The following is a 26,403-nucleotide window of genomic DNA, read 5'->3' as shown; positions in this document are numbered from 1 at the left end:
ACATTCAACCTATAGGAATCTAAAATCTTAAATAAGTTTTAAACAAGTCTTACTATAATGAGGGTTAAAAGTCTAACACCAAGGGGCTGAAGTATATAAAATTAAATAAATATCGAATATAAAATAGCTTTAAGATATAATTTAAAAATAAAAAATACAAATAGGGTAACATAGTTAATATCGGCAAGGTGTCGTTATGTAGATCAATTGTTAAAAACAGTGTTAGCCCTTGGCCTTTGAGAGCCGTAGTATAATTTGGAAATGATATCTCATTGCCCGATTCCTTGAGAGACTCCTTCTTTATACGCTATCCTCGCTGCCTAGGTGATATTAAATATTCAACAACTCAAAGGACATTCGCGTGCGTCTCTCACACACAGGCACACACGCATTCGTTATTATCAAGCGCTGGGTGGAGTCTGGGAAGCTCCACCTTTTTTGTGAATCTGAGTATAAAGCCCGGGGTGAATCCAGAGAGCAGAAGAGACGGAGCGAATTACTTGCGCCCTACGGCTCTCCATCACCTGGACATCGTGAGTATTGTAGAAGATGTAATTCGGCTGCACATTGGCCAGCAATAGGCTAAAACTATTGAAATCAGTTACGGGTAAATTATTTGCGGTATATATGTTAGAACGTACATTGTCTAGACTATGTGTGGTTAATATAGGCTGGCTATTGTAAATCAGGTATGTTAACAGGCTATGTTTAAAACAATAATACCATGTTAAACTGCATGTTAATGCCTAATGGGTTAGCGATGCTAAATAGGTTGAACAGATGGCCCTGTAATATCGGACTGCATGCAAACACGCCAAAATAGTGAAATATTATAAGTTATTACAATCTAGGCAACAACAAAAATTACGTTTTAAAAATATGTCAAACATTAATCTTGCCTGAACAATTGCTCTTACGCGAAACTTGATGTTGGTTTGTAATACTATCTCTAGCCCAAACACAACATTAGCCCTTTCGCACTGTTTGCGACTCCCCTAATAGTCTTTATCTAATCAAACGCATTATCTACTGATGTGCCAGTCACAGTGCATACTACCTTCTTTGACAGTGTTCGGACTTGTGGTCATTAACGACAAATATGGAACAGAAACTCAGGCTAAGAGAGGTGTTAAGATGTTAAAACACCAAACTCGCAACCATTGCAAGGAATCATGACTGCATTAACCACGTACACTTGTGGTGCACATATAATGCCTAAGTTCAAAACACAGGACACAATCTCAACACCAAAGTGTGCATGGAGATGTGTGTATGTGTACGTAAAGATTTGCACATACAAGTGACGCTGTGTAGACTTGAGGTTGCTGCTAGTGAGTAAAGGTTTCTCTCGCTTTATGCGGGTTCGGATTGTGTAATATTAATGCATATTGGACGAATGTATTTCTAATCTTTGTTTTTTTTTTCCGGTAAAGTCGCGTGGAAGTAATAAAATAGCATAATGGTGTACGACGTTTCGATTGCAACGCAAGCAATCATCGTCAGGTACAGAAGAGCTACATTTACGAGAGAGAGAGAGAGGAGACGCATAACCACAGATATATATACAGACACAGATACACAGAGAGAGAGAAACGTGGGAGCACACTAAATCAAACAAGGCTTTAGCAAGATTTGGAAACTCTATAACGCAACACAGACGGTCGGTCAAAACACAATTAACGCAAGGTCAGGTTGATAACGTTATTTCAAAGATTGCTCAATTGTAAGTTAATTTAGCAATCTTGCTAAAGCCTTGTTTGGTTTAGTGTGCTCCCACGTTTCTCTCTCTCTCTGCATCCCCTGTTGTATCTGTGTCTGTATATATCTGTGGTTACGTGTCTCCTCTCTCTCTCGTAAATTTAGCTCTTCTGTACCTGATGATGATTGCTTGTGTTGCAAGCGAAACGTCGTACACTATTATGTTATTTTATTATTTCTACGTGACTTTACCGAAAAAAAAAACCACAAAGATTAATTCCTGCAGTCACGAAAGCTCCCAATTCGAATGTATTTCTACCCAAAATTCGCTAAATGCAATTCAAATTCTTCTTTATCTTTGGTCCTTTCGGTAAAGTCACGTAGAATGAGAATAAAATAATAAAATAAGACAATACAATTCTCACGACGTTTCGGCCACAACACAAGTAGCCCTATTCTTAGTTTTTTTCGGTAAAGTCACGTTGAAGAGAAACAACAAAATAATAAAATATATATAAAACAATAAACAATTCTCACGACGTTTCGACCATAACTCAAACGGTCACCTGAATATATTTTATATTTTATTATTTTGTTGTTTCTCTTCAACGTGACTTTACCGAAAAAAACTAAGGATATGAATTACTGCAGTCACGAAAGCTTTAAAACAAGTAGCTCTCTTCAGGCTTCGTGATCGGACGTGGAACACCATTGTGTGTGTGTGTACTGTTTGGCAGGTAAGCTGTCCCGTGTGGTTTCGGTTTGTGTGTGACCCTTCTTCTTACAACCACAAAGCGATGGAAACCTGTACGTCTTGTACGTCAGGCTCCGCCCTTTCCAATGAACGTGCAGTATTTAACAGAGCGTTCCTTTGCACGACAGCGGCACGAAAAGGGCTGTATAAGACGTCCTCACCGCTAGGGCGCTCTCATTAACAAATTCTCTTCGGCCACACAGCTAATTGCAACACTGCAGGAGCAGTCCTTGGCTCTGCAAGCGGCCCAAACAAAAAAAAACGAAAAAACAATATAATCCTTGATTTAAAGCTTTCGTGACTGCAGTAATTCATATTCTTAGTTTTTTCGGTAAAGTCACATTGAAGGGAAACAACAAAATAATAAAATATATATAAAACAATAAAAAAAAATCTCACGACGTTTCGACCATAAGTCAAATGGTCGTCTTCAGGTGTGTTGGTTTGCATAAAGATATTTTTAAACGGCGCATTTACTTATTTATTTAAAAAACGTTAGCGCCACGCGCAGCGATTTGGCAGTTTACCCAGGAGTAATCGCTGCGCGTGGCGCTAACGGGTTTGTAAAATAAATAAATAAATGCGCCGTTTAAAAATACATTTACGCGAACCAACACACCTGAAGACGACCATTTGAGTTATGGTCGAAACGTCGTGAGAATTTTTTTATTGTTTTATATATATTTTATTATTTCTCTTCAACGTGACTTTACCGAAAAAACTAAGAATATGAATATAATCCTTTTCGATCTGAAAGCTTTCGTGACTGCAGGGATTCATCTGCTTGATTCTGTCGGTAAAGTCACCACCACGTAGAATGGGAAATGAAATAACAAAAATGAAACATAATTGGGAATAAAATTCTCACGACGTTTCGGCCACAACACAAGTGGCCTCCTTCAGGTGAAGGAACAGAACCGTCGGGACGACAGCGCTTCACTGAACACTGTGAACCAAGAAGATGAATATAATCCTTCTAACACGTAGGCTTTCGCGACCAATATTATTCATAATAAAGGTTTTTGGGTTAGATCGCGTTTATTTATAAATGTGTCGTAACCCTCCACCACCCGACACGGCCAATCAGCAAAAAAAGTGTCACGTTGACAAAAAGACAAAATAGTTCACTACTTTAGCCCACCGGTGTGTTGAAGAGTGAATCCACAACGTTTACAGTTTGAGTATGACGTGCGGCCTGGAAGCGTATTATTAAATAACACACATTACATTTTGATTTAAAGAATTACTAATCTACAACTCATTACTAATCATAGCCAATGGCTGATTACTAATCGATTATATAATTACAATACCCCCCCCTCCGCCTCTAATCACTGCACCTGATATGAGTTAAGTGATGACGTCACCCTGCTGCTGCTCTATATAAAACCGGGAGCAAGCGAGGGCTTTACCATTCTGGCGAATTTCCCGATGATGCTGGTGATGTATTTACCAGCGAAACGTCACAGTACTCAAACTGTAAATGTTGTGGATTCACTCTTCAACACACCGGTGGGCTAAAGTAGTGAACTATATATGTCTTTTTGTCAACGTGACACTTTTTTTTTGCTGATTGGCCGTGTCGGGTGGTGGAGGGTTACGACACATTTATAAATAAACGCGATCTAACCCAAAAACCTCTATTATGAATAATCCTTCTAGTGACACTTCGTGTACCTCAGCAGGAACTGAACTCTGTTGCCAGTCATCAGGGCAAGTCCTTGGAGTCTGCCCGTGCAGAACTAACAAATTAAGATTGTGTGCTGTTTTTTTTTTATATATATAATGTCTAGCTCATGTGATGAATTACCTAGTATACATTACGGCCCGACATTCTTCCTCCACCTTTGCACACGTGGTGGTGCATCCATCGGGTGAGCCTGAGATCACCCCTGGTTCTGGCTCCGCAGACATCCTGACACTTGATGTCATAACCCCCTATCAAACTCATCCCACGATGTGTGTGAGCACAGAGCCACTTGATTGCCCCTACGTGTAGTGTGGGTGTGTGTGTGTGTCTGTAGCCATGCCACGTTTATTGTGAAACGGCTTTCCTCCTTCGTTAAGGACGACTCATCCTTCAAATTAATTCCTGCTGTAGCATGCAATGGGATGACAACGGCCGTTGGCAGGCTCTGGTTATACCCCTGGAATACTCGCAATTTTTTTTTGTCGTGGAGATTAGACGTAATTCGTATAACGTCTATTTTATTCATGATCATTTTGTCCAATGCTTCAATACAAAACTTCCACACGTCATTATCAAGTTTATATGCTTAACCCAGCTCTCATGGCACTCATACATTGATGAGTGGATGCAATAAAAGATGCAACTCGTCGTATTCACAACCCCCTGACTATGTGCTGCATTGCCACTTAACAATATGTCCAATCACCAAAGGTAATGTTTAATGCCGTGATGTTTAAGAATGTTCATATGCATGGTTGGCATTTGAACGTTTCAACTTTCAAGGCACCAGGGTTTGTTAATTCAGAGAGTGGAACGCCAATGGACATTCTTGTCTCTCTGCCCGGGATTTGCCCTTGGGTGAGCAGCGAGTTTATGGTGTTTTGCCATGGGTCCACCCTTGCGTAAATTCTCTCTCAGAAATTCCCCTGGGTGACTCCTTGCCCATGCAAGAGTTATTCCTCTATGGCCTGTCATGAACTACTTCCTCCATCGCTACACGAGTTAGGTGAATTCCCGAGGAAGCAAAATGTACTACGGCTTCTAGGGCCCTCCTCAGGCTCTGGTTATTCTCCATCATACTCTTTGGTTCTATTGGGTAAAGTCACGTAGGTAAAAAATAAAATAACAAAAATCACGACGTTTCGGCCACAACACAAGCGGCCTTCATCAGGTGAAGGGACGAGACTGTCTGGAGGACAGCACTGGAGTGAAAAATGCCACGCTCAGATCACGACCTTTAAGCTTGTGTGATCACACAGCTTAAAGTTCGCGATCTAAGCCTGGCTTCTCCCACTCCAGCGCTGTCCTCCAGACAGTCTCGTCCCTTCACCTGATGAAGGCCGCTTGTGTTGTGGCCGAAACGTCGTGATTTGTGTTATTTTACTTTTTACCTACGTGACTTTACCCAATAGAACCAAAGAGTATGGAACCTTGCAGTCACGAAAGCTTTAAATCTAGAATATTCTCATCATGCCCATTCTAGTGCTGTTGTGGCTTCGCCTTCTGGTTTTCCCGACTTCTGGCATGCAGTGAATGCATATTTGTCTGTCAGGAACTGCGACATTCAAAATAGACAAGACAAAATAAAAATATATATAACAGGCATACAGTCGATCTAGGGCTGAACGATTTGGGGAAAATATCGAATTGCGATTTTTCTGACATGTTGCGAATGCGATTTGATTTGCGATTAAATTGTTGAAGTCATGCTTCAATTCAATATTCACTGTGTTAGTAAATTTAAATCACGTGATGGAGCATTACCACGTGATGCCATCAATATACGGACTGCTCTATATATTCTAATGCAAGGATGAGAACTTAAATATATGAATTGCTTCCAACATGTATGCATTAAAATGTTTTAATTCAAATAGAACAATCAAACATAGAACAATTGCTAAGTTAAATAAAGAAAGTTATAATAATAAAAAAAATATAACAATTCAAATAAGAAAGTAATCGGACTTTTCAAATCGCCAAAAAAAAAATCGCAGCCTTTGCGATTTGCTAATCGCATTGTTTCAAATCGCGAACTCGATTTGAAATCGATTAATCGTTCAGACCTAAGTCGACCCTTTCACATCGCAGGGGGTTAGGGGCGCAGGACCCCCCCCCCCCCCGATGTCTGGAAAAAAAAACGCGTAAAATGTTTTGGTCCCCTTGGCGAGCGAACGAAGCGATCACCTCCAGCCGGGGGGTTCAGGGGGGGGGGCGGGCTGTGAACGAAGCTTGGCATCCTCCAAACCAACGCACAAACTAACAATTCACAAAACAAAATTTGTGTTACTCGAACAAACAATTGCGTATATTGACGGTATGAGACAATAAGCACATGGATGTTATGCATCCGTTTGATGCATCATCTGTGCGTCGCCAAACTCTTCGCGTGCCATTTGCAGGCCTCCGCGTGTCGTCTGCGGCTTTTCGCGAAACTCCCCAAAATAATAATAATAATTCCCATTTAATTATATATGCAAACCGCAATGAGGAAAGTCGCGATGCAGAAGGGTCGACTGTTTATGCAGTGAGGGGCCAGGGTGAGCTGGTTTATATTATTCATAATAAAGGTTTTTGGGTTAGATCGCGTTTATTTATGAATGTGTCGTAAAACCCTCCACCACCCGACACGGCCAATCAGCAAAAAAAAGTGTCACGTTGACAAAAAGACAAAAATAATTCACTACTTCAGCCCACCGGTGTGTTGAAGAGCGAATCCATATTTACAGTTTGAGTACGACGTTTCGCTGGTAAATACTTCCAGCATCATCGGGCAATTCGCCAGAATGGTAAAGCCCTCGCTTGCTCCCGGTTTTATATAGAGCAGAAGAGTGACGTCATCACTTTACTCATCAGGTGCAGTGATTAGAGGCGGAGGGGGGGGGTAATGTAATTATATAATCGATTAGTAATCAGTCATTGGTTATGATTAGTAATGAGTTGTAGATTAGTAATTCTTTAAATCAAGATGTAATGTGTGTTATTTAATAATACGCTTCCAGGCCGCACTAAGCCGGTAGCTGTCAGAGCGATTAAAGTTATTCTTGTTCCTCTCAATTTCAATGGATTCTCTGCTCTATATAAAACCGGGAGCAAGCGAGGGCTTTACCATTCTGGCGAATTGCCCGATGATGCTGGATGTATTTACCAGCGAAACGTCGTACAACTCAAACTGTAAATGTGGATTAACTCTTCAACACACCGGTGGGCTGAAGTAGTGAATTATTTGTCTTTTGTCAACGTGACACTTTTTTTGCTGATTGGCCGTGTCGGGTGGTGGAGGGTTACGACACATTTATAAATAAACGCGATCTAACCCAAAAACCTTTATTATGAATAATATTGGTCGCGAAAGCCTACTACGTGTTAAACTGGTTTATATGTTGATTTAAAGCTTTCGTGACTGCAGTAATTCATATTCTTAGTTTTTTCGGTAAAGTCACGTTGAAGAGAAACAACAAAATAATAATATATATATAAAACAATAAAAAAAATTCTCACGACGTTTCGACCATAACTCAAGACGACCGTTTGAGTTATGGTCGAAACGTCGTGAGAATTTTTTTTATTGTTTTATATATTTTTTTTTATTTTGTTGTTTCTCTTCAACGTGACTTTACCGGAAAAACTAAGAATATGGTTTATATGTTGCTCATATGGACACGCTATTGAGCTATTGATCAGCATCGTCCACATCAGGAGGATTCTTTTTGAGGCAAGGAATGGTCCTTGTGAGCTTCCACATCAAGTCCTTTAATCCAGGCCGTGTTATAGTCCTATGAGAGAAGTCCACACATCCCGCTTGTTCTCCGGGGATCACTGACTTGACGAGGGGGTCGATCCTCCGATATCATGATGCGCTCCAGGAGTTTGTAGGTCGTTCACAACAGGAGTCATATTGGCCCATAGCTTCCCAGCTCATTGGTTGGCTTGTCGGGTTCGAGTATTACAATGACCAACACCTCCCGCCATGCTTTTGCGATTCATCCCGTGTTAACGGGTTTTGTTCACATTAACCTATATTTAGATGCTGCATAAATGTGTATGTTGTTGTAATAACCTTCAAATGAAAGTCTACGTGAGTCGGTAAACCCATGCATAGTTCACAGTTATCTGAAGCTGTGGTTGCTTTGTAGTGTACGGTGAAAACAATAAATCACGTGTTTGGTGTGTTTATATTTTCAAGCTGGACACAGTGCAACTCCACCTCACCCTGACACTTGTCTGTCAATGAAGAGGGTCAGGAAGAGGGTTCCAACCTCCTTTGCGCTCTGAGCAAGCGAGAGGTGAGTCCGTGAGACGGTCAACTCTGGCACTTGCATTGCGAACATTTAGGTTGCTGTTGGCATCACGGCTGGAATGTCCCTGTCACGTAAATGGCACGCTCAATTGTGCTAATTGTAGTAAACACATACATTGAAATCATATTCTTTGGGTCTTTCTGTACAGGCAGGTAGGGCGGTCCAAATATAATTGCAAAGAATAACAAACAAACAAAAAACTACGACGTTTCGATCGTAACACAAGCGGTCGTCACCAGGAAAAAAGGGAGGTTAGCTTCTAAAGTCAAGCTGTTTCGATTGAAAGCTTTCGTGACTGCAAGGATTCATCTTCTTTGGTTCTTTCGGTAAAGTCACCACCACGTAGAATGAGAATAAAATAATAAATTGATAAAATAAAATAACACAATAATATTCTCACGACGTTTCGGCCACAACACAAGCGGCCTTCTTCTGTCTGGAGGACAGCGCTGTCCTCCAGACGGTCTCGTCCCTTCACCTGATGAAGGCCGCTTGTGTTGTGGCCGAAACGTCGTGAGAATATTATTGTGTTATTTTATTTTATCAATTTATTATTTTATTACTCATTCTACGTGGTGGTGACTTTACCGAAAGAACCAAAGAAGATGACAAACTGTTTGTAAAGGTTTGAAATGGGCGTGGCCCAAATGTCAGCAGCCAATGAAAGTGGTGGGTAGCGACCGCGGTGGTGGTGGGGTTTCCAACCAATCAAAGGGCTGCAAGGAAAAAATAAATTGCATGTTAGTGTAACATCGCGGAGCACGCTCCATGGCGAGCGTGCCAAGGTGGCTACGTTAATGTAATGACAGGGTGACACGTGACAGGGTGACACGTGACACGCGTGGGTTCCATCGCCGCCATCGTCGTCACCGTACAGCCAGCGGCGGTGACGAGTGAGGACCAGGGGACCACGCCGAGTGACCGGCTGTGCGTGTGGCCAGCAGAGGTGTAATTGCCTAGAGTTATACAGTGAGGGAAACAAGTATTTGATCCCCTGCTGATTGTGTCCGTTTGCCCACTGACAAAGAAATGATCAGTCTATTATTTTAATGGTGGGTTTATTTGAACAGCGAGAGACAGAATAGCAACAACAAAATCCAGAAAAACGCATGTCGAAAATGTTATAAATTGATTTGCATTTTAATGAGGGAAATAAGTATTTGACCCCCTTTGCAAAACATGAATTAGTCCTTGATGGCAAAACCCTTGTTGGCAATCACAGAGGTCAGACGTTTCTTGTAGTTGGCCACCAGGTTTGCACACATCACAGGAGCGATTTTGTCCCACTCCTCTTAGCAGATCTTCTCCAAGTCATTAAGGTTTCGAGGCTGACGTTTGGCAACTCGAACCTTCAGCTCCCTCCACAGATTTTCTATGGAATTAAGGTCTGGTGACTGGCTAGGCCACTCCAGGACCTTAATGTGCTTCTTCTTGAGCCACTGCTTTGTTGCCTTGGCCGTGTGTTTTGGGTCATTGTCATGCTGGAATACCCATCCACGACCCATTTTCAATGCCCTGGCTGAGGGAAGGAGGTTCTCACCCAAGATTTGACGGTACATGGCCCCGTCCATCGTCCCTTTGATGCGGTGAAGTTGTCCTGTCCCCTTAGCAGAAAAACACCCCCCAAAGCATAATGTTTCCACCTCCATGTTTGACGGTGGGGATGGTGTTCTTGGGGTCATAGGCAGCATTCCTCCTCCTCCAAACACGGCGAGTTGAGTTGATGCCAAATAGCTCCATTTTGGTCTCATCTGACCACAACACTTTCACCCAGTTGTCCTGTGGATCATTCAGATGTTCACTGGCAAACTTCAGACGGGCATGTACATGTATTCAGGTGAGGAAGAACCCGCGTTGGCCGGTGTTGTGCCCAGTGAGAGAATTAAAGAAGTACCATCTATACGACGTGCTGTGGAAGTTGCTCATCGCATTAACGTGAGAGATTAGCACAGGGGTGGGGCACGATTTTTTTTGACTCGCGGGCCACAATGGGTTCTAAAATTTGACAGAGGGGCCGGGGCCAGGAACAGATGGATGGTCAAAGTGCGCCATCTAACGGGGAAATGGGTGGCATTACAGGAGAAAGGTAAAATTTAATTTATTAATAATAATAATAAGCATATTTGGACAATTTCGGCAGGCCGGATTAAAAAGCCCAAAGGGGCCATATACTTTGCCCGTGTCTGCGTTAGCGTGTTCGTGGAAGATCGCCTAGCAGCAGTCTCGAGGATGGCACGCGAGGTGGCTGTGTGAGTGTGAGAAATGTAATCTGTAAACCGACACACCTGATGACGACCGTTTGTGTTATGGTCGAAACGTCGTGAGAATTTTTATTGTTTAATGTATATTTTATTATTTTATTGTTTCCCTTCAACGTGACTTTACCGAAAGAACTAAGAATATAATTTAACCTGTTAATGTAAAAAAAAATCGGAGAGCCGAAAATAACAACTAACGTTGGAAGGTAGTGGGATGGGAACATCACAGCCAACTATGACTTAAACTGGTTAATAACGTCGTTTCAATGAGTGCTCAGTTTGTACCAATCTTCTCAGTTTAAATTGGGTCTCTGTCTATATATATATTTGGATAGCTTTAGGTTGGTAGATGGCGGCACCAATGATTGGTGGAAAGCCCACCACCGCTGCCCACCACTTCCATGAACCTTGGCTGCTGACATTTGAGCTACGCTCATTTCAAACCTTTATAAACAGTTTGTCTTTAGAAGCTAAGCCCCTTTTCCTGGTGATGGCCGCTTGTGTTGCGATCGAAACGTCGTAGTTTTTTGTTATTTTTCTGTTATTTTCTTTGGAACTATCTACGTGACTTTACCGAAAGACACAAAGAATATTAATTCCTGCAGTCACGAAAGCTTTAAGTCAAAATTGAAATAGTATTATATATTCATGAATTGGTGTTTATTTTCGTTGTAAAGTAGTCTATGCATATAATAATTGCTATTCACAGCTTCAAAGTGGATTACGCATTTGAAAAAAATAAACACTTCATACAGAATTAGGGAGACTGCAGTCAAAACATATAATTGTTCATATGGTACTGTAGTTATGATGAGCCTAAAAGCAGACGTACACATTTTTTCATTCAAAAAAAGAGCATACCATTCTGTCCCAGCACGCGGATAGCAAGTTACAGAAAAAATATTAACACCATTGGTGCTTCTTTTTGGTTCTTTCGGTAAAGTCACGTAGAAGGGAAATAATATATATTAAAAAAAAATATCACGACGTTTCGGCCACAACACAAGCAGCCGTCCTCAGGTGAAGAGACAGAGCTGTCGGAAAAACAGCGTTCCAATGAACACTGCTAAGCTTGGCTGCGTCTTTTAAACTGGGTGGGAGGAGCAGAGCGCCTTGACAAAGGAGTTTACATATCAACAGAAGAATGTAGCATTGAAGTAGCTATGTTAATGTGATAGATTAGCAGGATGTTAAAGTCTATCACAGACGCTGCCAAGCTTAGCAGTGTTCACTGGAGCGCTGTCTTTCCGACAGTTCTGTTCCTTCACCTGAGGACGCCTGCTTGTGCTGTGGCCGAAACGTCGCGAGAATTTTATTTGATTATGATTTATTTTAATTGTTGTATTATTTCCCTTCTACGTGGTGACTTTACCGAAAGAACCAAGAAGATGAATCCATGCAGTCACGAAAGCTTTAAATCACCATTGGTGCTGCCATTAACCAACCTAAACATCACCTCACCATCTGCATGAGTCAATGGCTAAAGGGCCGTGCTCTCAAGTGCAGTACCACAAGTGACGGCACGTGAGAATAATGACCGTCATGGTTGGTCATGCGATGGCAATCAATGTACACAAGCCCCCGAAAAAGCAATGGCCATCACCACTTCAGCAGCCACTGCAATGAATAATGTGCTGTACATTACGTTATCACATAGGGATAATGTAACGTGCAATAGCACATTGCGATAATGTAATGTAATGTCCAACACATTATTCCCAGGCGATGAACTGACCCCAGTGTGATTGTGGCTTTGAGCAGTGCCTAAGACCACCCAACTCTCGCGCAAGGGGCACACAGCGTATGCGTGTGTGGCCTTAGCTCACTCCGGCACAAAGAGCATTGGCGTTCCAGATCAAGATGTCATCACGGTCAAAGCTCTTGATACCACCACACCTTACAGTAGACACACAATCTCTAAGACCAGACCTCATAGCATCCCCCCCATCTGTCAACTCCAAGCGCCGCACAAACTTGTGGCGTTGGCCCCACCCCAGTACACCCCGTACTACTCCCTCTAGGGGCCGGTGTAGCATTGGATGAAGACCGACTTTTATCAACATTGGCATTGGGAAATGACATGCAGCCAAAAACGTTCTCACACCTGAAGATGACCGTTTGAGTTATGGTCGAAACGTCGTGAGAATTTTGTATTGTTTTATATATATTTTATTATTTTGTTGTTTCTCTTCATACGTGACTTTACCGAAAAAACTAAGAATATGAATTACTGCAGTCACGAAAGCTTTAAATCAAAATTTAATTGGAAAGTAGTTGTTTTTTTTTTTAGTTAAAAAAGTTTCGGGCCAAGTGGCATGAGTACCGCGTGTTGAGCTTGAGCACAGGAGCTGGGCAGGATTGATCCATTAGCTATGGTGCCATGGCTGAAGAGCTGCTTGTTGTAGCACGGTAAGTCAAAACACTTCCCATTAGTCGCTTGAGAAAATTGGGCCCGTTGCAGGAATGAATTCCGCGCTGTTATATTCCAAATTTCAACATGCAACGGCTTAATCAATCGTTGAAATATCTAAATTGTAGATATATATTTAATTTGTATTATTAAAAAACGTAGATAAGCATGGTAGGTATTAGGAAATACTTTATTTAATAGTCATATTCTTTATTTTATATTTCTCAGAGATGTTTGACGTTAAAATAGGCGATGGACTTTGGTTATTCGTCTGAATATTTGTTATGCTATGATTAAAAACAACATTCAATATTCAACTGAATTATACATTGATTTGTATTATTGTTAAATGTTGTATATCTATATGCTTAGCTCTTTCGGTAAAGTCACGTTAAAGGGGAAACAATAAAGTAATAAAATATATAAAGCAATAAAAACATTGAAATAAATAAAACGCCGCTTAAATAAATAAATAAATGCGGACCGCCGCTTCTTTCACATTTTTCTTGCCGTTGCTTTTTCACACCTGATGATGACCGTTTGCGTTATGGTCGAAACGTCGTGAGAAATTTTTATTGTTTTATATATATTTTATTACTTTATTGTTTTCCCTTCAACGTGACTTTACCGAAAGAGCTAAGAATATCAATTACTGCAATTACTCACGAAAGCTTTAAATCAAAAAGTTGTATATCTAATCAAGGACGGTGTCTGTGTGTGCGTTCAAGGCTATGTCTAAAGCGGAGGACCACGACATTAGAGCTCAGGATGAGCTTGCCAAAGTACTTACGGACTTAGGTCTTAATGCAACTTTTTGGATTCCAAAACTACGAGATATTTTGGATATTACCCATCTACAAGCATTGCAGTATTGTGGCGCTGAGGAATTTCAAATCATAGGGCCACACTGCCGGCATTCATGGGAGAAAAAGGCATTATGTAAGTTGTTGGAAATGTCGGGCAATGATGTAGTTGTTTCAAAACAATCGCAGCAATGTGAGCCGATTGGAAATAAACAGAAGCAAGATGCACCAACAAAGCAGCATCCAGAACAAATACATCAGAAAACATTAACTCGCAGTGGTGAGGCCAACATAGAGACTGAGGCAGAGCAGCGAATGGAATTGAAAGGAGCAAAAGAAACCCCATTGTGTGATGGCAGCCATTCCAATTATATGGCAAACACTTCTCTGAAGCAGTTAGATTTAGCGGACATTTCAACTTTACGTGGGACTATTTCACATCTCAGTCTTTTACAAAATGCATCTAAAGGACTTGCTTTGGAGGGGGTGTATCGAACTGGTCAAATAAAGGATAGGTTAAAGAAAAGAGGCAAACTCTTAAACATCCCGATGTCGTTTGATCTTGATGGCCCAGTACATCAGCCGATGATAAAGAAACAAGGGTTTTCATCGTCTGAAGAGGAAAACATATTTGAGACGGCAGTGGAAATAATGGGATTCAATACGATGACGACAGAAGGTTTCCTAGAGGCCTTGAATGAAGAAATCAACTCGCGGCATAGCAAGGCATTACACATTGAAGACAAGCAAAAAGAAAATCCCACGGATACCTGCATTCACTGCGCCAAATACCTGTACCTACCACTTGCCTCAGGACGTCTTGACTTTGATCGACTCAAGCTGTCTGATGAGGCGTTGGAGGCATTACAAAGCGTTGAAAACACTTTTAAAACCGCCAGGGATTCTTTTAAAACGCACGTGCTAAGAAGCAGGTTTAGAAGTTTTTTTGAGACCTTTGGCTCTCATGCCCATACAGGCCCTGTCCACTTTGGTGGGATATTTAAGTGGAAAGCGTCGGCAGAGGGCATCAGCTCAGATGAGGAAAAGGAAGAGAGAAATATGCTATCGGAGGCAGTGGAACAGTATTCCACTTCTGCCTACAACAGCAGTGGCAGTGCAGGCGGTGTGAGCAGAATGGCATCCGAATTTACAACGGAATTTTCTGAAAAATACAATGCTCCACGTCTTAGTAAGGTGACATTTTCCGTAGGTGCAATAGGTGGATCACCTGGCATTTATTCTCTTCAACAATGGAAAACTGACATTGTCTCCAACACCAAGGCGTGGTCTGTCATTGACCGAGGGACATCATTGGTTCCAGTGTGGGAAATTGTCAAGTTTAACCACAAGGATATTTTTCAAAATACCTTGATAGCTAGCAGGCTCAAGGAGGCATACACACTTTTGACAAACCAAAATCCTAGTTTTTGTCTTGAGGATATATTGGTCTCTGCTAATGCTAAAGCCAGGTCAGTGATGCAAGATATTAAACATTGGCAAGAATCCGACATGGAAAATAATCTAAAAAAGCTACTTGATTTGAAACAAACGTTATATGATGAAACGAAAAGCAATTTAATTTGGATGAACACCTGTTTATCTCACCCAGCCCTCCAATCATTTTTGTCAAATCTTGTTACAGCACCTGCCAAAACGGTGAAAATCACAGAGCTTATGCGGTCTATTATGGAGCCAAACAGCTGTGAAGTTGACAGTTTTCCACAATTCGCCTCCATTATGCAGTGGCTGAATGAGTCTGAAGGAGTCCTTACTCAATTATCTGACTTTAAAGATCTCGTGAACATCTTAACAAAAGCAGAAGAACATATAAAAGTTGACTTTTCACCAACTTATTCGGAAAGAGATGAGAAAATAAGCAAAGAAATCACACATGCATTTAATTTATTCTGCCAATCACTGAGAACAACAAAACTCATCGAACAAGAGCTACTCATCACTTCAGTCGCTTCTGCTGTTGGCTATTGTGTAAAAGAAAAACGATTTCAACATCCCCTGAGTTACGACAACATTGATCAGCTTCAACGTGCACTAGAGTCAGCTTACGGAGAGTACTCTAGACTGATGCAACAAGACAAATCCAGAGCTCAGGCATACGTGTTACGGACAGGTTTGTCTAATGTACGGACTCTTGCCGAAAAGAGAAAACAGTTCGATTTCATGAGATCCCAGGTCGAAGAAGCAATGTGTGCTGAAGTTTCCCACGTGATGAAATGCAGTGAAATAGGGCCAACTGACTGGGATAAACTTGATATGATGCTGGAATCCATCATCGCTGGAACTTTCAAGGAACAAACATGTAGTTCAAAGAAAGAGCGTACGATGCAAAATGCAAGAACAATTTCCCAGGCGGAGGGGGAAGAGGACGCGTTTTTAAGGCAAGAAGAATTCCAAAATAAACCATCGATTCAACCACGACAAAATAATGAAGAGTTATGGAATCTGCTTGAAAGACTCGCACTGATAAACTACTACCCTAAGAAATTACACACAAGTGATGTATGTGTTATCAACATGTCTCCGATTCAAAGTAACCCTGTTCGATGCACAGAACAAGAACTTGCTCTTTCTTATCTGCAAAAACTGATGATGATTGACTATCGAGCAAGACGTGTTAGTTTTCAGTGTGAAAATCGAAACAAAGTAAAATCAAACAAATTTTATCAGTCCACGTACACAAATACATGCCCTAATAGTGATGATTTTTTTTCTGATGATAATAATTATGATGACATCATAAATAACAGCGATGTGCCTAGGACAAACACTGAAACCCACATTCACCCTATGGATTTACAAATGGCAATATTCCATTGTGGAGACAATTTTGTAAGGCAGTACATTTACAACAAACTTTCATTCATCCAGTTTGCACTTCCGCTTTTAGTTCCAAATCCTTGTCGTTCAGAAATAGAATTTCCCATGTGGTCATTCAGACAGATTAAAAAGACCTGGAATTTCCGTGATGCGTCTACCACACAATGGAAATCTAAAAGCTGTGCAATCAGTGATGCCAACGCTGCACTCGTGTCCTTCGTAAGATTTGGTGAATCGCCCGCGTCGAAATCTCAGATAATGAACTCTCTGCTCGGCAATCAAACGCATCGAGTTTTCTTCAATAGGCACTGCCGAGGCAGCAGCAGGAATGGTCAACTAATGAAAGGAGTTGCAGAGATCGCCTGGTATCTTCCCGGTGGCAAGGACGATGATGTATTTAATGACTGCATAGCATTCACTAATCTCCACGGAGATGCAAGAGAACACAAAACGCAGGTGGAATTTTTACATGAGATTTCGTCTATAAATGTGATATTACTGTCAGATGGTGATCGCAATGAAGAAGGCAAACGCATCTTAGACGAATGTTTGAGATCCCCAAAGCCGCTAATTTGCCTCTGTGCTGACAAAAAGAAAGTTTCCAGTGGAGCATTTGGAACAAACGCAAAAATTGCCATCGAGAATCGAAATGAGGCTGAGTTAATCGATGAATTGGCGTCAATAATCAATTGGTTTTTGGGCAATTCAGAAGGAAAGAAAAACATCGAAGCTTACTCAGCTCTTGCAAAAAAGTATGGCTTCATTGTTGATGAAGATGATGAACAATGCAAAGATGGCAAGACCATGGCGAAAGTTTTGCTGAGCCTTATAAGTGACAGTCCACTGTGCTCCAGAAAGGAGACATTTCTGCCTCTTCAAGGGAAACTGTGGCAGTCGTGGTGCAAGAAAGACAAGGAATTGACTCGCATGACAGTAAGGGGGGCCCAAAGCGTTGAGGAATACAAAAGTAACATTCTGGGAGAAAAAACACGCATTAGGAAAGCGCAGCTTGAAAGAGCATTTCCTCTTAACGAATTCATGAGCTCATTGATTGAAATTTTGAACCATTACTCACGCACAGTAAAAACATACTTTCTGCATTGGCTACGCATATACTTAGATGAGATGTCTGCAGATCGCTTATCACAACTTCATCTCACTTATCATCAGGCCTGGACGGCAATTAAAGCGTTGAAAACGCAAGGTTTTAACACGAGTATCATTGCTATAAAACAATCAGAGTTGGATAAAATATCAGGCGAACTTGATGCCTCTTCCTTCGGAATTGATCACGTTTTTCGGGAAGTTGGTCAGATCTTCGAAGCGTCACAGACAACCCCGTCAGTTGCCAAAATATCGGCTACTTTGCCAAAGATTGCAGCAGAAATGTTGATCTCTGGATTTCCCCTTGAACTGATGGATGGTGATGCTGCGCATGTCCCTCTCATTTGGATTAGCTCAATCTTGGACGCAATCATTGATGAAATTGGGAACGTGAAGCTGTTTGTAATCTCAATACTGGGAATACAGAGCAGTGGAAAGTCCACGCTACTTAATGCCATGTTTGGTCTCCAGTTTCCTGTTGGTAATGGGAGATGCACCCGAGGGGCCTACATGCAGTTAGTCAAGGTGGAGGCAGAGTTCAGTGAACAGCTGGGATATGACTTTGTGCTGATAGTCGACACAGAAGGACTACGTTCTGTAGAGCTGTCAAATTCAACACGTAGTCGTGACAATCAGCTGGCAACGTTTGTGATTGGGCTGGGCAACATGACCGTGATCAACATTTTTGGAGAGAACCCTTCTGAAATGCAAGACATTCTACAAATTGCTGTGCAGGCATTTCTGAGAATGAGGAAGGTGAGGTTATCACCGAGCTGTGTGTTTGTCCATCAAAACGTAGGAGAAGTGACTGCTCACGATAAGAACATGGAGGGAAGGAGACGCTTTCAGGAGAAACTCGATGAGATGACCCGCATGGCTGCAGACCAGGAGCAGTGCGCTGTTGCGTCATTTGACGCGGTGATCAGATTTGACGTGAACTCTCAGATCCGTTACTTTGCTCACCTTTGGGAGGGAGACTCTCCGATGGCTCCGCCAAATCCAAGCTACTGCCAAAATGTTAAAGACCTTAAAGAAATGTTACTTCGAAATGCGAAAAAAGAAAAAACAGTCAATGTCTTGAAGATATCAGAATTCAAAGCACGCATTAACGATCTATGGACGGCTTTGCTCGCGGAAAACTTCGTATTCAGCTTTAAGAACACATTGGAGATCGCAGCTTATACCAAACTGGAAGAAATGTATGGAAAATGGACTTGGGAACTCAGAAGCCATGTTCTTCAGCAGGAAAACAAACTCTATAACGGCATCGATAACAATACAGATGCAATGACACGATCACAGATTGAACGAATAATTTTGTCAAACTATCAGGATATTAAAAAGAAGATTGAAGAGCATTTCAATAGCGCAGATGATGCGGAATTGTTGGTTCAATGGAAAGTTAAATTCGAAAAAGGATTTGAAACAGTGAAAGAAGAGCTAGTGTCTGATGCCTTCAAAAACTACTCTGCCCTGATGGCTCAACAGGACAAAAAACGAAATATCGATCGACAGAGATCAAGTTATGAAGGTCAGCTTATTATAAAGAGCAAGGATTTGGCTTCAAAATTGAGAGACAAAAATGTAAATGAAGCAGAATGGGACAGGGCTTTTGATAAAATCTGGAAGGATTGGATTAAAGAGATTAAAAACGGTATGACCAGCCCTGCAACACTTGATGTAAAACAAATAATTGTAAACCTTCTTTACGACGCGCATAAGAATCAAATTCAACACTTAAATAAAGTGATATGGAAATATCATAAAGGGACAGAATTTGACATTAATCAAAACGATCACATTATGATGAACGCGAAATGGCTTGGATATCGGAGTTACCGTTTCAAAGATGAGGATACTAAGTCAATTAAAGAACTAATTAGTGATGTAAAATTAAATGTCAATAGCTGCATTACCACCCAGGAGATACATAAAACGAATTTCAACCCATCCTACGTACATGCAATTTTAGAGGTAATGAATTCAGACGTACACAGATTTTCACAATCCAATAATAGATTTAAGCTCACGGAAAAGTTCAAAATTGATTTATCTGTCCACATATTGGCGGAGGTAACGGAGCGATTTCAGGAAATGCATGAGAATTTCCAGAGGGAAAACGACCCATTGGTATACTTCAGCAGGAAGAAAGAAGAATACTTAAACAGCTTCAAAATCCGCTGCCAAGGCGCCACGTCCACAACTATTTTCGCGGATTTTTTGCGTAACAAACTCAAAGCATCCGTTCAACAGGCAGTCTACGATAAAGTTTGCATCGACATTGCAGGCAGGATGAAGTCCACATATCCGGCATTCAACGGAAATCGATCAAAATTGGAAAACTACATTCTCATAGATTTAGCGAAGAAGAAAGATTTCAAAGCGTTTGATGAATATATTCACCGACCGAAACAACACTTTCAGAAATACATTACGGAATGTGTCGAAGAGTATTGCAAGGGAAAAGATAATGAAATAATTCATGAGATGTTAAAGTCGAGGCTTGGGGATTCCACGGCTGCAATCACTCGTGCAATTGACAAAGCGACTGAAATTGTACGAGACAACGAGTGTGACCTATCTTCGTGGCTGGATGCGTTTTGCACACAGCTTGATGACGCCATCAAGCTCCCAAGACACACTTTGGACCAAGGGGACTACAGCGACATAACGGATATTGAATTTCTCAAAGAAGAATTAACGAACGGACTAAGAACCGTGGCTCAAGGATTGAAAGATCGATTTTCTTCAGCAAGCTTAGAAGATTTAGAAAACGTTCAGAACAAACCTCACGAAATACTTTTTCGGCAGCTGTGTGGATGCTGGGTGCAGTGCCCGTTCTGTAAAGCCATCTGCACAAACACGATGTCCAATCATGACGGAGACCACAGTGTTGCCATTCACCGCCCCAGGGCAGTATGCGGAGGACAATGGCACGAAACCGATCACTTTTCCACCGACATCTGCACTAGTTTAGTTGCCAGTAACTGCAGCATAGTGTTTCCAGACAGAAAAATACCATGGAAGAGTTATCGTACAGCCGGACCGGAATATGTTTGTTGGAGCATAACGCCAGACTTAACCACACAGCCATATTGGAAATGGTTTGTCTGCAAGTTCAAGTCAGACTTAGAAAAGCGTTATAACCTAAAGTTTGCGTCGCTGGGAAAAATCCCATCAGATTGGGAATGTATTAAAGAACATGATGTTATTGAGGATTTAGAGAAACTGTAGGTTGATTAATAAAACTACAAATGGGCATCCTATGTTACAGATGAACTTATGAATACGTGGCTCTGTTTCAAAGTCTGCAGATTTTTTTTTAATGTTATTAATAATAACAACGAACACAATCCATCATCAAACAGCAACATCTCTAAAATGGCATTGCATTTAACGATCGTTACATGCATGCATATGAACATACATTTAACTTGAGACATTGTGGGTGTTATAGTAAAATGATCATCTGCCTTAAGACGTGAATATTTTCGCGCGAAATCAATATGTGCATCTTTTTAAGTCATCCATAAAGAAATATCTACAATCATTTCCAATGTATTTGTTCCTCTATACCATTTTTTGTTTAAACGTGCATTTTGTTTGTGATGCACTTCAAATGTAAATACAAAATTAAGAATAGAAATGTCAATGAAAGCGGTAAATTACACATCAGATAACTACGTGCTTAATATGAAATTGTATATCTACTTTAACACTTGTGATTTTAATCCAAAATCAATATTGCATGTTTTAATGGTAACTTTGTGCTTCAAGTTCCCGCAAATACTCACCAGCATTGCGTTTTCTTCTTCATGTTGGTGTCGGACCCCTATTTCATGAGGCAGAGCCTTCTCCCCTGGGTACTCTCTTCGCGAGCTTTAATCAGCTGCTCATCCCCTCTAATGAATGCCCAAGACTGGTATTTTGCCTTTCGGACTTTTACGTTCATCCACAATTGCATAATAATATATTACCATGGGATAGCATATGGCCATTTGAAGTCAAATCCAAAGCTGAAAAGCTCAAGTGCTGTCTTCAAGCGCTGTCGTCCCGACAGTTCTGTTTCTTCACCTGAATAAGGCTACTTGTGTTGTGGCCGAAACGTCGTGAGAATTTCATTTTGTTTTATCATGTTTTATTTTTTATTATTTTATTGTTTCCATTCTACGTGGTGGTGACTTTACCGAAAGAACCAAGAAGATGAATCGCTGCAGTCACGAAAGCTTTAAATCGAAAAATAATCTGTTTTTTTTTTACATGTATAAAAATGCGCATTTATGGAAGTGCCATTGCTTTTTTGAAGCCGAACGTTCAGCAACTAATGATAATGACCATAACAACAGTTTCATACATGGACATATAATCACACAGGTTGGTAAATATATAATCACGCAGGTTGTAATGTGTAACGCCTTTTGGCGTCCTCTGGTCTAACACCGTTTTGAGACGAGGCTCAAAAGAAAGCCGTCTCTGGTGTGGACCAATCAGTTTCAAAGACAATGCTTTTATATTATCAGAGTACGTTTTTTGTTTGCATTCTGACCGCAAGTATGCTGGTTAATGCAGACATGATTCCTTGTAAAAGGTTTCAGTTTGGTGTTTTAACATCTTAACACCTATATTCTTGGTTCTTTCGGTAAAGTCACGTAGAAGGGAAACAATAAAATAATAAAAATATAAAACAATTAAATTATTGCAAAACAATACAATTATTATTCTTCGTTCTTCCGGTAAAGTCACCACGGAGAAGGGAAACAATAAAATATTAAAAATATCAAACAATAAAATTATTGTACAACAATAAAATTATTATTCTTGGTTCTTCCGGTAAAGTCACCATGTAGAAGGGAAACAATAAAATAATAAAAACATAAAACAATAAAATTCTCACGACGTTTCGACTGCAACACAAGCAATCATCATCAGAATTTTATTGTTTTATATTTTTAGTATTTTATTGTTTCCCTTCTACGGGTGACTTTACCGAAAGAACCAAGAATATGAATCCCTGCAGTTACGAAAGCTTTCAATCAAAATCTTAACACCTGTTTTGTTGCCAGAAAAAAAGGGAAAACCCTATTGTCACAGGTTGGTAAATGTGAATAAATAATAACAGTTTTGCATACAATGTATACTATTCCTACGTTTGATGCATCGATGTCAATATGCTATATTACTTGAGGGGAGGATTTGTGCATTAGAATGTTTTTCGGTGCTATCCAGATAAGCGTAGGAGCAAATATTGTCCACACAGCCTTCTCATCTTCCTCTCCTCCAGATCCATTGTCAGTTATTGCAAAGTCTACATTATTTTTAACACCACAATGAAGACGGATTAACCAAGGAAAAAAACTATCATATTAATTGTAACATATCATTAAAAAATGAATGGACATAAGCAAGCAACTTTAAAATGTAAATGCTGAGTGGAAGCCGGATGAAGAAAACGACAAATACCAACGAATAGGCTGAGCTCAATAAGTAGAACAACACATTCATCATCTCGACATTGTTGGCAATACAGGCGGCAGGAAGACGTCACTTTGAAGGGATATGGAAGGCGATGAAGAAGACGACAGAGATGGATTCATAAAAAAAAAACAACGAATGAAAGTGGCATCATTGCTGACGAATGCTTTAGAAGGGTGGACGAGTGGAAAGATCAAGTTCTACAACTGCCAACCGCTTACAAAAGACAACACAAATGATCGACTTTTGATATAATTATTTTACACGAAGCTTCATATTTAACATTAACAACGTTAAGTTATTTACGTCTATTGCCAATTTGTTCATTGTAGATCAGGTGCGTGAGCAATTGGGAGTCGTTCTGGAATTTGAGTTGTTATTTTCGATCGCATGCAACTTAATATATACATAAAGATGATTCTATCTGAATACAATACAGGAATATATTTTTTAAGTCATATTTGCGAAGTGGAGTGTTGGCATAGTGCTTTGCTATCTGCCATATGATATTTGTAATTTGTGCATGTTATATTTTTTGGGAATAAGAATCTGATTTCAATAATATGGTTGGTATTCCAACAACCGATGAACTAAGAATTGTTTGGATGTCGCATTTTTGTTTGTTAAGCGAATCCGGATTGTGTAAAATGTATACTGCTAAAGGGGTCAAAGTTATTTTTTATTAATTAATACTTGTTTGTATGTTCCGGAGCAAGAGCATGATATAGTGGCTGTGCAACTAGATAGCGAACGTATCAGTTTAAGAGAATGTTTTCAAAGTCACAATGAAATGTTTTATTGGGGTAATAACTCTCGGTTTGAATCAATAAATTTATAAGTATCAAAAGATTCACTTATGTTGTGCTTTGATGAAAGCAGCATTTCAAAGTGGTGACCAAGACGAACACGAAATACAAAACACACCAAGGGAATTTTTAAAAAAAAATAATAATAAAGGAGACGATCAAAATAGTGACCATACGGCAATTAACGTGTGGGACGTTGGGTTCTGTTTTGCAGGAAAGGTTCAAAAGAGAATTGAATTTTACTTGCATTGCTCTTCGAGTTCAATTGCATTGTTTTTAAATGAGCCACACGGTCATGTTTTAAGATCCGCATTACGTGTAAGGTCTAAATCAAGGATTGCGTATTTATAAGAACAATTCTTCAAGGAGCGCAAAAAAATAAATGCAGAGAGTATATTTCACAATCTCCCTCAACCAGCCACCGAGGCCCCACTGGTGGTGGTTGTAAAGAAGCCCGATTGTTCACTGAGGATTTGCGTAGTTCTTAGCCACTTGAATCAGATGACTCGGGGTGACACTTATCCCCTGCCGAGTATTAACGACTCATTGGAGGCATGAGCAGAGTCAATTTGCATTCGTTCATTCATTTGTCAATCCGCTTGTCCTGGTGAGAGTCACGGAGGCAGCGTGTTGAGTAGGGCAGTACAGACCTCCCCTTCCCTGGAAACGTACTCCAGTACTACACTATACACTACACTACTATACACTACACTATACACTGCACTACTATACACTACACTATACACTACACTATACACTACTATACACTATACACTACACTATACACTACACTATACACTACACTATACACTACTCTACTATACACTACACTATACACTACACTATACACTACTCTACTATACACTACACTATACACTGCACTACTATACACTACACTATACACTACACTATACACTACACTATACACTACTCTACTATACACTACACTATACACTACTCTACTATACACTACACTATACACTACACTATACACTATACACTACACTATACACTACACTATACACTACTCTACTATACACTACACTATACACTACACTATACACTACACTACTATACACTACACTATACACTACTCTACTATACACTACAATATACACTACTATACACTACACTAAACACTACACTATACACTACTATACACTACTCTACTATACACTACACTATACACTACACTATACACTGCACGACTATACACTACACTACTATACACTACAATATACACTACACTATGCACTACACTATACACTACACTATACACTACTATACACTACACTATACACTACTATACACTACTCTACTATACACTACACTATACACTACTATACACTACTCTACTATACACTACACTATACACTGCACTACTATACACTACACTATACACTACTATACACTACTCTACTATACACTACTCTACTATACACTACACTACTATACACTACACTATACACTACACTACTATACACTACACTATTACACTACTATACACTACACTACTATACACTACACTATACACTACTATACACTACACTACTATACACTACACTATACACTGCACTACTATACACTACACTATACACTACTATACACTACACTACTATACACTACACTATACACTACTATACACTACACTACTATACACTACACTATACACTACACTACTATACACTACACTACTATACACTACACTACTATACACTACACTATACACTACACTATTATACACTACACTACTATACACTACACTACTATACACTACTATACACTACTCTACTATACACTACACTATACACTACACTATACACTACACTATGCACTACACTATACACTACACTATGCACTACACTATAGACTACACTATACACTACTATACACTACACTATACACTACACTACTATACACTACACTACTATATACTAAACTACTATACACTACACTATACACTACACTATACACTACACTATACACTACACTATACACTACTATACACTACACTATACACTACACTATACACTACTATACACTACACTATACACTACACTACTATACACTACACTACTATATACTAAACTACTATACACTACACTATACACTACACTATACACTACACTATACACTACACTATACACTACTATACACTACACTATACACTATACACTACTATACACTACACTATACACTACACTACTATACACTACACTACTATATACTAAACAACTATACACTACACTACTATATACTAAACTACTATACA

The 26,403-nt window shown here is 40.1% G+C and overlaps 1 protein-coding gene across 1 annotated transcript; it reads left to right on the top strand.

Annotated features, from left to right (window-relative positions):
- Positions 1 to 465: 465 nt before the first annotated feature.
- On the top strand, positions 466 to 23,489 carry LOC116957375 (interferon-induced very large GTPase 1-like). The gene is made up of 3 exons (XM_032979492.2): positions 466 to 533; positions 8,329 to 8,428; positions 13,840 to 23,489. The coding sequence occupies exon 3, from the start codon at positions 13,843 to 13,845 to the stop codon at positions 21,085 to 21,087; it is 7,245 nt and encodes a 2,414-aa protein (XP_032835383.2). The 5' UTR covers positions 466 to 533; positions 8,329 to 8,428; positions 13,840 to 13,842; the 3' UTR covers positions 21,088 to 23,489.
- Positions 23,490 to 26,403: the final 2,914 nt, after the last annotated feature.

This window comes from Petromyzon marinus, chromosome 73 (genome assembly GCF_048934315.1).
Source record: "Petromyzon marinus isolate PM22_M1 ecotype Great Lakes invasive population chromosome 73, UKy_Petmar_22M1.pri1.0, whole genome shotgun sequence".
Taxonomy (NCBI): Eukaryota; Metazoa; Chordata; class Hyperoartia; order Petromyzontiformes; family Petromyzontidae; genus Petromyzon; species Petromyzon marinus.
This window is presented reverse-complemented; position numbering and strand designations above follow the sequence as displayed.